We start from the raw sequence: 15,950 nt of genomic DNA, 5'->3' as shown, positions 1-15,950 counted from the left end.
GACTTTTTTTGCTTGTGTGTGGCTCCTGATTGACTTCTGTGGCTCAGTGGTCCTTGACCAGAAAAAGGTTCCCTGCCCCGATCTAGCTCCTAAAGCTCCAGAGGGAAGGATTCTAATCACTTCTGTTCTGCGTGGCCTTTTTAGAAGGATGCCTTGCAGTGGTCTCGGAACCTGTCTGTGCCAGAGGGAGAGGAGCTGGATGATGCAGTAGATGCAGAAAGCTGTGGGTCCAATGAAGCCAGCACTGTGAGTGGCGATAATGATGGTAAGTGTCAAATAGTATTAATATGAGACCACAGGCATCTTCTTCGGGGTCTGATCACCTGCTCTTTTCTTCCAGTGTCTCTTGATGAAACCTCTTCTAACGCCTCCTGTTCCACTGAATCTCAGAGTAAGAGTCTCTCTGCTTCCAGGGAGAGCTGTAGAACAGCCTCACAGGTAGGGGTGCGTGTGGGGTTAATGGAAAGGGGCAAAGCCATGCGTATTTATTGAGAGATCACAGTGCCACATGAAACTGGGTGGGAGTGAAAGGGTTTAGAGGCACATCAGTGTCTTCCCAGGTAGAGGCAGAATTACAGAGCCAGCTTATGAAGTGGTAATGAGTGAAAGCTGCAGCAAAATGAGAACTGTTACACAAGGCCTTGATTCCAGGGTGAGTGGGTATTGTGGAGGTGGTGAAGGGATTCTGTGCCGTTAAAGATATGCTTAATGAGCGAGGAACATTTGAACACTTGGCTGGTAGCTCATTTGTGGCCAGGTTGAGCTATCTGTCTGAGTTCTTGTAAGAGGAAGTGCAGTTTAGAAAGTATCCTACGTGTACTTTAGCACTCTAAATAGATTGTGCCTGGTTTTTCTCTGGGACACAGACAAGCAAACAAAAGAAAAAGACTGGTGTGATGTTGCCTCGCGTTGTCCTGACTCCACTGAAAGTAAATGGGGCACACATGGAGTCAGCCTCAGGTGAGCATGTTTGTTGTACCTTGTGTGTTTTCAGCCAATAGCCTGTTATGGCCCTTCAGCATTGGTCCTGTGTAAGCTTTTCCTAGGCCAGGACAGGGGAAAACTGTATTTAGTGCTCACTACACGTACAAGTGATTCAAATTAATTTGTGTAGTGCTGCTGTATTGGATAAACATTGTATGTAATATAATCAGTCCCCCAATCAGACCTGCCGGGGATGGAGAAATGGTCTCATTTTGTTTATCTCCCTCAATGGAGCTTCTGCTCCTCATCCACGAATCTGTGACAAGTGGCCTTGCCTTTAGGTTTCACAGGAAGGCATGCAGATGGAGAGAGCAGCAGCACTTCCAGCAGCAGCAGCTCCTCTTTGGCCCTGTGTAGTGCCACCATGCGCACTAGGGCAGAAATCAGCAGGGATCCTCCACAGCTGCTGAGAGGTATCCGGAAGCCAGCAGCTGGTACGTGCTTCTGACTATGGTTGTAAGAATGGGCTATAAAAACTGAAGCAAAGGTTGGATGCGTTGAAGTCTGTCCCTCTCTTATGGAAAATCCTAAGACTTATTCTTCTTAGCCTGTCTGCCAATGGCAGAGCTCTTCAGCATCACACACCTGTCTCCTCACCCTCAGTGAGGAAGCAGGGACCTCTTAAAAGTTATTTGCCTAATCTGAAATGTAGCATTCAGGGCCTTGGCGGTGTGAGAGCATGCTTATGCAAGGTGGAATTTTAGAGAGGTACTTTCCAAGTCTTTGTGAACAAATTTTTTTATAAAAACTGTCGTGATTGAAGCTTAGTTTTTATCAATCATCTTGTATGTGTTCCACTATGTGGCACTTTTTTATCCATGTGATAATTCATAAGGCACATTCAAGTCAGTGACATGATGCATCCAAATCCCTCCCCTCTATAAAAGGTCTAGCCAGGTGAGCTGGAGAGTGATCCTTTTGGAAACTCATTAGTCCCATCCTTTAACTGTATCGCAGAGATACAGGAGTAGAGAAGCATTGTCTCTTAAATGCCACTTGTTGTACTTAAAAGAAGTACTCGGGATCTTTTTCAAGGGGATAAGGCAACACGCCACATTTATTGATCACACATAGAATAATTAACAGTTATCATATGCATATGATATATATATATATGTCACTCATGCACTCACACACACACACACAAGCACACTCCGTCTTGCTGTTGTTACCAACAAGTTGCTCCCCTTAACTGCACTGGCCAGGTGAGTTAGATGGGGGAGGGGTGGAGCCGGGCTTCTGCCGATCCAGATCGATGCTCCGATGGTGACAAGACGAAACCCGGGGTCCTCTGCAAGACACCTCACTTTTATAGCATCCCTCTCATATGCAAATATATATCCCAGATTCAAACTCTGGGTCTGTGTCCCTTGGTCCCTTTGTGCTGCAGAGAGGGTGTTTTCCAGAGAAGGTGCCTGCTTCTAATCCCCAAGGCAGTCAGTATGTCTGCTCTCCTTTCTTCAGCCCACTTGACACCTTGGGTCTGGCTTCCACCCCCTCTTCAACTCGTGTAGCTGTCTGGAGGTGCTTGGCTCCCAAGTCTTACTCATTCACACCTCATTCATTCAACAGGGCAATTAATTACAGAGTGGGGGGAAGAGAGTGGGGGAAAATCTTATTCTGGGATTATATTCTTAACAGTTCTAAGTTACATGACCTAATACATTATATTCTAAAGGGGCAATAATAATAATAAATCTAAACATTTAACAATCTTAACAAATAAGAATAAGAATAAGAATTAATAATAAATCTAAACACTTTAAGTTGTGGGGAACAAATTATGGGGAGTCACTTCCATTTGGGGGAATCACATTTTTAATACATTGGTATGTTATCCCTACATACTGGCCCCATGAGCACAGTAGGTGCAAGGTGGAGTCACTAGGCCCCTGTATATTAGTCCAAAAGCTGTCTGACTGCAGGAACCCTAGATAGGATGGATCTGAAACAGACAAGAGGATTGTGTGTGTTTGCCGTGATTCAGATATTCAGGGAACTGGTTTCTGAAGCCACAGGGGTGTGGTGCTTTGAAAAGCAGTTAACTTGATTTCAAACACCGTAACTTATCTAAGAAGGGCACTCTTATATCAGAACACTAGCCATCTCCTTTCTCAGGTAAATATGCTATTTAGTTATGTAGTAGAATATGACTTATTTGTTTAAAGATGTTTGAGATCCTTCCTTTGTACTGGAGTGCCACAGCCGGTTCTTTGTAACTTGCTCATTTGCACCAGCACATTCCTTTATGAAATGTTGTGTCTGTGTAGTTTTGATTTATTTGGTTTTCTGGAAACTACAGGGCAAATGAAGCGCAACAGAGGTGAGGATATAGATTTTGAGACACCTGGTTCCATTCTTGTCAACACAAATCTCCGAGCACTGATAAACTCCAGAACCTTCAATGTACTCCCCCCACACTTCCAGCAGCAGCTCCTTTTCCTCCTGCCAGAAGTTGACAGACAGGTACAGGCAAATAACAATCACTGCGCATCTTATTGCATGTTATGTTGTATCGTTCCTGTTCCCAAAGAGCTGTTGCTTGTGGTTTTCCAACTATTATACTTTTGTTCTCCATAGGCTGGGGCAGATGGGCTGATGCGTCTCAGTGGCAGTGCTCTGAATAATGAGTTCTTCACCCATGCAGCTCAGAGCTGGAGAGAACGACTGGCTGATGGTAGGTAGATTTCCTGTGCTGAATAATGGGATGAAGCCTGCCGTGCACCTTAGAAGAAAAATAAACTGTCGAGTTTTTGATTCTGTACCAGCTTTGGAGTCTGTTTGGATAAAAGTGCCCTTTTTTTAAAAGATTTACCTTACGCATTTCCTAGGTGCCCAAAGGCCTTCAAATCTAAGTGCCAGCTAGATTTGTGTTTTCTCAAACACTGCCTCTGAGTGGAATATGACTCTCAGACCTGATCTAGTGTGTATGATCATGTTGCCTTTTATTGGCGGCAGTGTAAAGAGAAAAGCTGCGGCGAGAAAAGCTGCTCCGTGTCTCCCTGGTCTGCTGGGGGGAAGCGCCCCTGCGCTGCCGGAGGCGGCGACAGTGGGGGAGGCACCCCGCACTAGCTGCGCGCCCCCCCCGTTTGTAACTAGGGGTCCGACTTATGTCGGATTGACGTAACCCGGGGACTTACTGTATATTAAGTTGGGTTTCAGTTATTGTGCATTGGAAAAAAAAAAAAATAACCCAACTTTAGCTGGCTCATGTTAGGGAAAAGAGGCCAAACATTTTTTTCTGTTCTATCTAGTCATAAAGAGCGGGAGGTGATCAGGACTAGGAATGCAAAGGGTTCACTGGTTACCCAATAAGCATCACCCTTACTGGCATGCTTACTGAGTTAACTGGTGACGTAGGCCAGCCAGAGCAGAGTGTGGTGCGCCCGGCCTGGCTGGAGTAGCACCCCACCTATGGGATCTCGGTTATTCAGTTAAACATTGCATTTAACTGGTTGATTTTTTTTAAACGTTATTTTACATCCCTAATCTGAACATCCCTGGGCCTGTTTGTGACTCCGTTTGAGAGCTATGCACCTCTACTATATTCATTTCTATGGTATATGAGCACTTAATCTTTTCTCCCTTCCTCCTTCTCTCCCCCCCCCCCAATCTTCCCATCACAAATGGTTACAGTAAAATGTCCTGTAGGAGGGGAGAATGCATATCATATCCTAATCCAACTCCCCGTGTACTCTGCAGCAAATTGGACACCAATTGTGTAGTATGCTCCCCAGTTTCTGTGATAAGTATTAGAGGGATAGCCATGTTAATCTGTAACTTTAAAAAGTCGAATAGTTCTGTGGCACCCTACAGACTAACAAATAACATGTAGTATCATGAGCTTTCGTCGACAAAACCCACTTCATCAAGTGAACTTTCAAGCTCATCTGAAGAAGTGGGTTTTGCCCACAGACCTCATGATACTATATGTAATTTGTTAGTCTGTAAGGTGCCACAGAACTATTCAGCGTTTTTACAGTTACAGATCATTTATTTGTGATGAGCATGTGAGTTGTGTGGCAGTTTCTGGTAAACTTCAAAATGGAAACTTATGTATAAACATGACTAATACATGCAATACAGTATCCCTCCTGCTGGTTTTTGTATTTAATCTAATTAACATTGCTTGTACGCTTTCAGTGTCAGAATTCATTTCTAACACGATGAGTGTGAGAATTTCACATTTCTCAAAGCTATTGTTTCAGGCTCTCTGAAATCTCAGGGAGAAAGACATCCCTGCATTGGTTACATTAATTTTACATTTTGAAGGCTTTCTGTACAACTCTGAGGGCTAAACACTTTTTTTAAAGGAATGCAAGATTAAAATTTCGTGCACAAGAGCAAGGGAAGGTTCTGTGGCCATGTCTACACACTGCCCCTCGGGGACTACAAGCTCGTGAATAACAACAAGCACCACAGCTCTGCACTAGTACTCCCCCATATGGACTGAAAGGTTCATGCCCTGGTTGTCCAGCAAGGGGAGTTAGTGTAACTATTCGCACACTTGTTGAATGAACAGGGTAGTAGTGTACATGGCCCAGGACAACTTCTATGGCCCCTGAATCATCACATTTTCATTTTCTTTTTGATGTGACTTCATACGGTCAGATTAGGGTAATTTCTTGCAATATAAACTCTAGGGTTGAAATCCAGGCTTCACTGGAGTCAGTGGGAATTTCACCGTAGGGGTAAGGACACTTTTCTGCAAAAGTGTTTGGTCACAGCCGAGCATCAGTCTGGAAAGAACAGAGGAGCCTAATTTTTTCCTCTTAGGAGAAATTGATGCTTTGACCACTAGCAATATTTCAATATGCTGGAATCTTGCATCAGGATATCTAGAATTTCAAAGGGTAGAAAGTGTCCATGTACTGGACAGGGATGTTTGAGCTTAACCAATGTGCTGATTGGTTAATATGATCAATTAAACTCTGCCCAGCTCCCATGGAGGTGGCTTTGCTGCCGTAGCAAAACTTCCTGCCCAGAAGCGGAGCTGGCAGCTGCTGCTCACCCAGCTACCAGGGAGGTGACTTTCCTGCAGCAGCGAAGCCTCCCTGGGAACAGGACCGGCAGGGGAGGCTTCGCTGTGGGTTCTGCAGCATGAAGCTTTAAGCTTTATACCGCAGAGCCTGCAGTGTGCGTAACCGCTAGGATTTTTAGCGGTTACACAGTTACCTTATTAAATGGCTTTTAACATTGCTAGGAGTGGATGGGTGTTTTCTGGCAAGCCCAGGGTGTTTATTATGCATGCTCTGAGGGCTATGGAACTAGCGAGCTGGTTTTGGAGAGTAGTAATACTTGTTTGTTTCTCGTCAGGTGAATTCACTCATGAGATGCAGGTTAGAATACGACAGGAAATGGAGAAAGAGAAGAGGGTGGAGCAATGGAAAGAGAAGTTCTTTGAAGACTACTATGGACAAAAGTAAGAAATTGAGTGAATCATTCAGATGATCACTGCAAGGGAATATCTAAAATTGATTTGTTTTTGTTTCCAAGGCTAGCAATATTACAGATTAGTTTTAAAGTGCAAATTCTGACCTCATGTAAGCAAGCGTTCTCCTTATTCCCTGAGAGAGGTACCAGGAGTAGTGAATACATAAAATATGTCTTTATAGACTGAGTGAGATTTTGTAATCAGTAATGCACCATGTACTGCTCTGGTAGTACACATTGATAATAATAACTTGTACCCTTCCCAGGGGATGAAATCAGACCTAGCCTAGGTTGCTCCAGCATTTATGAGTCTGTGGTTGCTTTACAGGTTGGGTTTGACTAAAGAAGAATCACAACAGCAAAATTCAGGGCAAGAAGATGCTGAGAACAGGACCGAGTTTTCTGTTCAGGCAGAAGCAGCAAAGCCACAGCATGGTCCTTCTACACGTCAGCGAGATGGACATGTCAAGAAACGCTCTCGGCCAGATCTGCGATGCAGAGCCAGAAGGAGCTTGTATAAAATACGAGAGCCTGATCAGACTGAGACCCCCAAAGAGACTGTGTCTGTGGGACCAGACTCCTCCTTCCATAAAGAGACTAAAGCGGAGGTGGATTTGGGAGGAGAAGATCTGGCAGGCTCTTCGTCTGCATCATTGAAGCCGGAGAGTCCAGAACTGCTGTTTTCTTCAGAGTCTTCCAGACTGCACAGTAAAGTGGAAGATCTGTCTTTGGCAGCCGCATCTATAAGCAGAATTCCCAGTTTGCCCCAAGAAAACTTAGATCAGGAGTCAAAGGACCAGAAAAGGAAATGCTTTGAGGAGGCTGCCTCCACCTCCTTCCCCGAAAAGAAGCCCCGGCTTGAAGATCGTCAGTCCTTTCGTAACACAATTGAAAGTGTTCACCCAGAAAAGCCACAGCCTACTAAAGAGGAGCCAAAAGTCCCACCCATCCGGGTAGGAGAGACAATTATACCTGCTTATTATGTTAGGGATTTTGTGCCCAGTAGTGTCCAAGTAATATGAGAGTGTCATGTCACTTGTTCAAAGGGGGGAAGGGAAGAGTCTCTCATTGATAGCTCTTGCTAAGATCTAATTACTGCAATCAGGCCCGCCAACAGGGCCCGGAGCTCCTGTTGAATTATTCCAGGGTCCCTTTGAATTGTTATGTTCGCGCCAGAGCTTTGCTCTGCTTTGCTCTGAAGGTTGGGGCGGAGGGTGGGGGGTGTTGCGATCTGATTGGCACTAAGGCTGTGTCTAGTCTACATCCCTCTTTCAACAGAGGGATGTAAATTAGACACTTCGAAATTGCAAATGAAGCGGGGCTTTAAATATCCCGTGCTTCATTTGCATAATTACGTAATGGAGCTCTTTTGAAAAAGCGCCATTTTGAAAGTAAAACCGCGGTCTAGATGCGGTTCTATCATAGAATCATAGAATAATAGGACTGGAAGGGACCTCAAGAGGTCATCGAGTCCAGCCCCCCGCCCTCAAGGCAGGACCAAGCTCCGTCTACACCATCCCTGACAGATGTCTATCTAACCTGTTCTTAAATATCTCCAGAGAGGGAGATTCCACCACCTCCCTTGGCAATTTATTCCAATATTTGACCACCCTGACCGTTAGGAATTTTTTCCTAATGTCCAATCTAAACCTCCCCTGCTGCACTTTAAGCCCATTACTCCTTGTCCTGTCCTCAGAAACCAAGAGGAACAAATTTTCTCCTTCCTCCTTGTGACACCCTTTTAGATATTTGAAAACCGCTATCATGTCCCCCCTTAATCTTCTTTTTTCCAAACTAAACAAGCCCAGTTCATGAAGCCTGGCTTCATAGGTCATGTTCTCTAGGCCTTTAATCATTCTTGTCGCTCTTCTCTGTACCCTTTCCAATTTCTCCACATCTTTCTTGAAATGTGGCGCCCAGAACTGGACACAGTACTCCAGCTGAGGCCTAACTAGTGCAGAGTAGAGCGGCAGAATGACTTCACGAGTTTTGCTTACAACACACCTGTTGATACAACCTAGAATCATATTTGCTTTTTTTGCAACAGCATCACACTGTTGACTCATATTTAACTTGTGGTCCACTATGACCCCTAGATTCCTTTCCGCCATGCTCCTTCCTAGACAGTCGCTTCCCATCTTGTATGTATGGAACTGATTGTTCCTTCCTAAGTGGAGCACTTTGCATTTCTCTTTATTATGGAGAATATCAGGCGTTTTCAAACAGGATCTTTTGAAAAAGCCTGCTGTTTTCGACAGAACTGTGTCTAGACTGCGGGTTTACATTCGAAATTTTTTGAATGAGCTCCATTATGCGATTATGCAAATGAAGAGCAGGATATTTAAATTTCTGCTTCATTTGCAATTTCAAAGTGTCTAATTTACATCCCTCTGTCAAAAGAGGGATGTAGTCTAGATGCAGCCTAAGGGTTGACTCGGCTCTGCCCCTGCTACCCAGCTTTGCCCCTTCTGGGAGCACGGAGCTGCCTCTCCTCCCCCTAACCTTGCCTGGGGGACTGTTGGCCCTGCTGACTGCAATGTGTTTAGATAGCCAGAGAGTAGACTGGAGAATTATTCCAAAGTCTCCTGTACAAGAATGCAGAGGAGCCTTTTTTTATTATACAGCTCCTTTGTAGTTTAGTGGCTGCAGATACGGCTTTTCCTGAAATGGGCTGATTTAATGTAGTGCAGACTTTCATTGTAACCTTGTAGACTCCTCCTCTTCCTCCATGTGAGAGAGAATCCTCTTGTCTCATCTCCGATTCTCCTGTTGGTGGGATTGCAGCTGGGCCCTTTTTGGCAGCAGCAGGCCATCCTACTAATATCAGTGAGAACAGATCACGCTTGACAAAAATCAAACCGGTGTCTTCTCCGGAGTCCAGCTTTACCTCGCGTTGAAGCTGTCAGTTTAGCACTTACGTCTGGTGGGTAATGCGCAGATGACCTCACTGTAAAATGGATTTTAAAAGATGCCATGATGTGGCATCTGCGTAGAAACCTCTTGAGGATCCCATAAAGAGGCTAAGGGCAGCAGCGCTACCACTGTGCCAAAAATCACTTCCTCAGAACGTTAACGAAATGGATTGAATTGCCACGAACTGATTTAAAAAATGTTGCTCTTGGAGAATATCAAGTATTAGATTAACATCATCTCTTCTGATTCTTTTTCAGATTCAACTTTCACGTATCAAGCCACCCTGGGTGGTTAAGGGTCAGCCCGCTTACCAGATATGCCCCCGGATCATCCCCAACACAGAGCCCTCTGGTCGGGGCAGGACTGGTGCCAGAACACTCGCAGACATTAAAGCTCGTGCTCTGCAAGCCAGAGCCCAGCGAGAGGCCGTTACAGCTGCCATTGGAGGTGGGGGTGGGCCAGGAGGAGGAGGGAACAGCACCGATAAAGGAGGTGGTGGTGGTGGTGGAGAATCCAGTAGCCATAGAGAGTCCAGGAGATCAAAGAGAACTCATGGAAGGTGTGCGTCAGATCTACAACGAACACAATTACTGCCGCCTGTCCCTCTAAACAGAGAAAAGAGTAACTTTGCTGAGGTAGCTGTGCAGGTAGCTAAAATAAATTTAGCTGAACCTGGAAAACAGGACTCCTGCCCACCTAATGGTGAGGGAGCCTTCATTCTTGAACGTGCTGCAGATGTTATCTCAGGTGGAACAGAAGATGTTGCTCAAAGTACTAATGGCTTAGCTAATCGCCAGCTTGATGATGCTTTGATTGGGCTGTCTTTTGATGCTGCAGCTTCTCTGGGGCAGGAGGAGAGCTTTGAGCCGCTCCTCCATGATGTAAGAAGTGAAAACACACCTCATACTGCCTCTCAGGAGGGTCAGAGTACTAAGCAAGAACACTCAGTTCCGTCTGAGAATGGTGTGTGTTGTTCTCAGGTACAGGGGTCTGCAGTCATAGATGATATCAGTACTGTACCAAGAACTGAAGATGTTGGCACTCCCCCAGAGTTGAACAGTAGTTCTCCTATGAAAGAAACTTTCTCTCATAATTCTAGCCTTACCCTAGAATTGTCATCAGACGGTAAAGAACAGCATGAGCCAGAAATTGAAATGCGATTTAATGGCTCTAAGAAACCCACAGGAAAACATGTAACTGATTGTGATGATTCAAAAACAAATCGTATTGGAATGGAGAATGTGGGCTCAGAGTTGTATGCTCTCACACACCGACAGACAGGAAAACACGAAAGTGAACTGCTAAATGGAGAACGGAATCAAGAGTCCTTGGTGAAACCTTTTTCACTTGGTGATTGGACTGTTCAGAATGGAATAGGTACCTCTGAAAAGCTTCCACACCTGTGGAAGAGGCCATCAGGGGAAAACACAGATAATTTGTGTCAACACATGAAAGAGACACAAGGGTTTAAGACAAATGGAGATGATGAAATCCAGAGTACACACAGCGAAACTACAGATACTGCTTCTGATTTTGAAGCTGACCTAACTGATGAGAATGTGGAGGTGGATATCTACTTCAGGAATGTCCACTTCAAGGAGGCTACAGGAAAAGGAGATGCCTCCCACAAGTGCAACACTGAAAGAAATGACGGCATTAGATCTGACTCCTCTGTGAAAAATAACAGTCTCCCATACGTAGCAGAGTTGCCGTCAGTAGCAATGGTGAGCAAGATGTCTCCACCCCAGGCATGGGCACTACATACACCTCTTTCTCAACAAACTCCGAGTCAGAAAACACCGGGCTCCAGTAGGCCCATATCATCTATTGAAGCCAATAACCCTCTGGTGATGCAGTTACTTAAGGGAAACCTTTCTTTGGAAAAGGTTCTACCAGTATCACATGCCAGCATCAAGCTGGAAATTATGGAATCACTTCTAGACAAGCCATCAGAAAACCACTCCCTACAAGTGGAGAGAAGCAGCAATTGCTGCTTTGGCCAAGAGTCTTCCCGAGATGCAGGAATAAATACAAGTGGCCGAAACAGAAGTGGTGACTTCCACTCTCCAGATGCTTTCAGAGATCATCAGAAAACACAATGCAACTCTGGGACAGTACTGCCCAAAACAGAAAGTGTGGAGAACCAGCCTGATGTTCCAGAAAAGCATTCCAATGTTGGCAGTAGCTTGAGCTCTCCAGACCCACTGGACAGTATGGTGAGCGGCTCTCAGAAACCTAAAGAGTTGAGCCATAGAGAAAGATCTTCCTGTAGTTTTGGAGATCAAAAAGAGTTACCCCTGGTCCATGATGTCCCACAGCACAATCCACTAACACATACTATTATAAATGAAAGCCCTGAAAAGCTAAACCCACCAGTAGCACCTCAGTTTTTAGCTCCAAATGTAACCTCTCTCGGAACAAAGCGCATCAGTGGAACCTCAATTAATAAAAGTTACGTTGGCGTCCAGGGCAAAAAGCTCTTTGGTTCGGGCTTCCCCTGCAACGCTGCTGCTAGATTGCCTCATCCAAGAGCTTTGGAGCACCTCGCAACCGTGGGAACTGCCTCCCCCAGCAAGCAGATCCCGTTAAATAAGAGCACTGCATCTGGAGAAGGAGCACCGACTGCCAGGGAAGACTGGCCTTCAAAACAACACGCAAACACACTAGGAGGAATAAAAAATGAGAATATACTGGCCTGTGGAGGCCCAGCCAAGGGCAGTGTGAAGAACCGGAAGGATGTTGGGCACAGCCCTGTGGAACTGATGGAGCATTTGCAGAGTGTTCCCCTTGTTATGGACTTGCCGTTTTTCAAGTTACCAAGAGAACCAGGAAAAGGACTCAACCAGCCCTTGGAGCCTTCTTCCATCCCCTCTCAGCTCAATATCAAACAAGCGTTTTATGGGAAGCTTTCGAAGCTGCAGCTCAATTCCACCAGCTTTAATTATTCATCCCACACAGCTCCAGCTTTCCCCAGAAGCCTTGCTGGAAGTATGATGCAGCTAAGCCACAAAGCGAACTTTGCTGCAAACCATAATGCATCTCTTTCTGTGCAGATGTTTGCTGATAGCAGCAGTGTTGAAGAAATATCATTCAAATGTTCCTGCAGCCTTAAAGCCATGATTATGTGTAAAGGATGTGGGGCATTTTGTCACGATGACTGTATAGGACCCTCAAAGCTTTGTGTATTGTGCCTTGTGGTGAGATAATAAATTATGGCCATGGGAAAAATTGTATATTTAGTGTGTGTATTTTGATAACTGACCCAAAAACCTGTATACAAAATATTATCCTGTTTATAATAGAGACAATATTATACTTTGAGTTGTGGCGAGAGAGTTGATTTGCCTTCCCACTGAAGCTCACAGTGCAAGGCCTGTTCTTAATCACAGTTACACTCCCGCATCTGTGGGTCGTGCCCTACTGGAGCAGTCGTCTTAAGGCCATCATGGAAATGTTGATTTGCGCTCTGGGCACACAGGCTCTGGCTACCACCTGACTGAGGTGGTTTGTCCTGGGAATCCATGGACCTTTTCTAAAGGAAACCTTTACATCCAAAGGAACTGGAATAGAGTGCTCTCTGTTTGGAAGGGTTGAGCTAGGTTAGTCCCAGCTATGCCTTAGCAGAGCAGAATACAGTCTTCCACTCCATTCCCTGGCTGCGTGGGAAGAGTACTGTACAATACACGTGGACACGAAGCTTCTCCGTAAGTGGTGGCTGTGCAGTACCTGGAATGCTATAGTAGAATCAAGTGACCATAAAACCCTCGGCAGATGGCTGACGAGCCATATACGGGTGATCGCATCTTGGATGGAGCTGGTGAAGCGAATGCAAGAAGCAAATGGGAGTGGCTGTCTGCTTCCGTGCCTTGTGTTGGGCTGAAGGCAGATGTATGGCTTGTGGAACTCTGCACCTGGCTGAACTGCTGGTCCAGGCGGCCTCTTCTGGCCAAATGTTGCTACAAACGTGTATGAAAAGCCAGGAGTTTAGAGGAGTTCGTGAGTGCAGCTGAGTACCTCCCCATATTACAGTCCTACACTGAGAACCTTCCCATGCCAGCACCTCATCACCTGCAAGTGTCTGGCTGTGCATCCGTGTGTGCTGGTCATTTTACATTCTCAGCGGTGTTTCCTTTTTTATATTTTACCTTTTTTCATTCTTGACTGTATCAAGTGAATAATTTGATTCCTGTAAGTATCCTCTATGCCTCTGTTTGATCATGTATTTATATGTTGTACACAGTACTGGCCAATTCTGTAAATGGATGTAATGTACATAGAACATAAAGGGTTTTTTTTTCTTTATTTTCAGGCTCTACAGCAGTATTACATTAAAGTGGTGTTTGTTATTAATCGACATCTGTAGTCAAAGCCACTGTATTCTGTGCTGCCTAATGCGAGGCTGAACATGTAAAGGGGTCACTCTGGGTTCAGACTGCCTCCCTTTCTGCCTAGGTGGCTTTGCTGTGGGCAGACAGACTGCAATGAGCAATCTCAAGGTTAACCTGCCCTGATTTGCTGAGCTGGGAGCATTTTGCTCCTTGCTATCTGGAAGCAAATTCCTGTAGCAGTGACTGGTCACTCGTAACTGGTGAGTCTCCATGAACAATGTTGTAGCTACAGTGCAACAGTGTGAAGAAGACCCTTGTCTATCCAGAGTTGATGTGAACCAAAATGAGCCTCCCTCCTTTTGAGCAATTGCCTCTTGGGGGTGGGCTGCTCCAAGGGGGGGAGAAGCCCCCCTGTCATTTCGTTGAAAGCTTTCTCCTACCCCTTTCCTATCTCTGACCTACCTCTGTCTTGACTATGCTTTTTCTAATTGTAGACCTCCCTGTCTGAGAGCTGTAGAGAGTGCACAATCTGTGGGCTTCAGCAAGCTTCTTTGTCTCCCAAATGGTTTACCCATAACCCATGTGGCAGCTTGATAGTGTGAAATGGGGGAGAGACAGACGGACACAGGGGTGAATTGAAATGCAGTATTAGTGAAATCTTGAGGGGATGGGATAAAAAACCTGCTAACCAAAGATTGGGAGCAGAGCTGGGGCAGTCTGGCTCTGTATCCTTTGGGGCCGCTGTAGGGCACAGATTAAAGCTGGTGTGGTCTGCAGAGATCTCCAGAGGGACTCTGCTCTTGTACGTCCCTGTGGTATTGGAAAAATAAACATTCTGTAAAACCTGCACGTGTGGTTTCAATCCTCTTCTGAAATGGGCTTGTTGTTTTGGGATCTGGAACTTACAAGATTGACATCTTGCCACAGCCAGGCTCAGAGGGAAAACACTTGTTTTTTCAGGCAGGTTCTCCTGCCCACCCTTATTTTTTTCCTTTGCCCTGGCAGTGTTGTCACAAGCTTTAAAACTGAGCTGATCGAAAGGGGACTGTCCTTGTCTGAAGTTAAAATTATCGCGGCACAAAACAAGTAATTTAGGTTGTTAAACTCCCTGCCAAAGCAAAGTTCACTGCTGTACAATCCCTTCCGCAATGGTGTTACTCTCTGATGTTGTATAATGCACAACACACAGTAGCAGCTCCTTAAGGAATTCCTTAAGTGTTTCTAAGGAGGTATTTGGTCTCTGCTGTTATATGGCATTGTCTTCTAATGTCTTGTTAAATTGCTGGTCATCTGAAGAAGTGGGCTATGCCCACAAAAGCTCATGATACCATCTACATGTTTTGTTAGTCTATAAAGTGCTACCAGACCATTTGTTGTTTAAGTTTTTCCTGTTACAGACTAACTCAGCTACCCTCTGAAGATGTTGGATTGGGATTTTCAGTGCTGATTTCAAAGCGGTGCACTAGTTTGGTACCAATTGCAACAGTTTTGAAACTAGCTGTAATCTCAGTTTATCAATACATTGATTTCTCTTCTAGGCAGTGAGAGGGGTAGGGGGAAGGTTAGTAAGAGCTTTTATGCTGCGGTCAGCTACTGCATCTGTCAGCTCTGTTCAGTAGATCTAGCTTTCACTGTAGTGAAATTTCAGCAAGGCAAATGATGCTCTGATACCTTGTTTAATGATACATTTGGACTATATCCTACAGTATGGAAGCTAACTATATGATTTATGTTCTGCTGTGTTGCCCTTACAGTAGCACCCACTGCTATTGTTTTCTAGTGGCTCTTACACCCAATTCAGACTTAGGATAACTGTTAGTTTAGAAATGGTGGATTCATTCTTGCCTGTAACTTCTTTAGTTTGCTTGTTACCAAAACTAAATCTGCTAGGGTAGGAGGGAAGAGTGATATAACTAAGATCTGCTGCTACTGTCTAATATTCATTATGTTCTAAGTGTGGAATAAGGCTCATGTTTTAAAATTATAGATGTCTCACTGTGACCTTGGAGATTGCATATGTAAACACCAGTTCTAACAACAAAGCAGTCTCTCCAGTAATACGAACAGAACGCAGGAACGTGCAGGCCTTAATCATCCTCTAAGCTCTGATGCTTTGGCGATGTATTTGTCATAAGCAACCAATTGACATTTAGGAACAAGTTTTGTTTTTGTTTTTTGCCATCAGCTGAAGCTCTCTGGCTGTAGCTGCGTAGACCTGGAAGTGTAAGTGTGGATAGATGGGGCAGTCCATGAAAAGAAAACTTGATTTATTTGTGAAAAATACATAAAGTC

General features: G+C 44.9%; 1 protein-coding gene across 2 annotated transcripts in view; it reads left to right on the top strand.

The window, feature by feature from the left end:
- ASXL1 (ASXL transcriptional regulator 1) overlaps positions 1 to 14,507 on the top strand; it is a 32,134-nt gene extending 17,627 nt beyond the window's left edge. For both annotated transcript variants that reach the window (XM_075900825.1, XM_075900826.1), the window contains 9 exons: positions 145 to 265; positions 341 to 438; positions 867 to 960; positions 1,266 to 1,418; positions 3,287 to 3,450; positions 3,565 to 3,661; positions 6,301 to 6,406; positions 6,746 to 7,370; positions 9,588 to 14,507. In XM_075900825.1, the coding sequence (XP_075756940.1) occupies positions 145 to 265; positions 341 to 438; positions 867 to 960; positions 1,266 to 1,418; positions 3,287 to 3,450; positions 3,565 to 3,661; positions 6,301 to 6,406; positions 6,746 to 7,370; positions 9,588 to 12,536 (4,407 nt within the window). In that variant the 3' untranslated portion in view covers positions 12,537 to 14,507. The remainder of the gene's footprint in view (positions 1 to 144; positions 266 to 340; positions 439 to 866; positions 961 to 1,265; positions 1,419 to 3,286; positions 3,451 to 3,564; positions 3,662 to 6,300; positions 6,407 to 6,745; positions 7,371 to 9,587) is intronic.
- The last annotated feature ends 1,443 nt before the right edge of the window (positions 14,508 to 15,950 follow it).

Source organism: Pelodiscus sinensis, chromosome 18 (genome assembly GCF_049634645.1).
Source record: "Pelodiscus sinensis isolate JC-2024 chromosome 18, ASM4963464v1, whole genome shotgun sequence".
Taxonomy (NCBI): domain Eukaryota; kingdom Metazoa; phylum Chordata; order Testudines; family Trionychidae; genus Pelodiscus; species Pelodiscus sinensis.
This window is presented reverse-complemented; position numbering and strand designations above follow the sequence as displayed.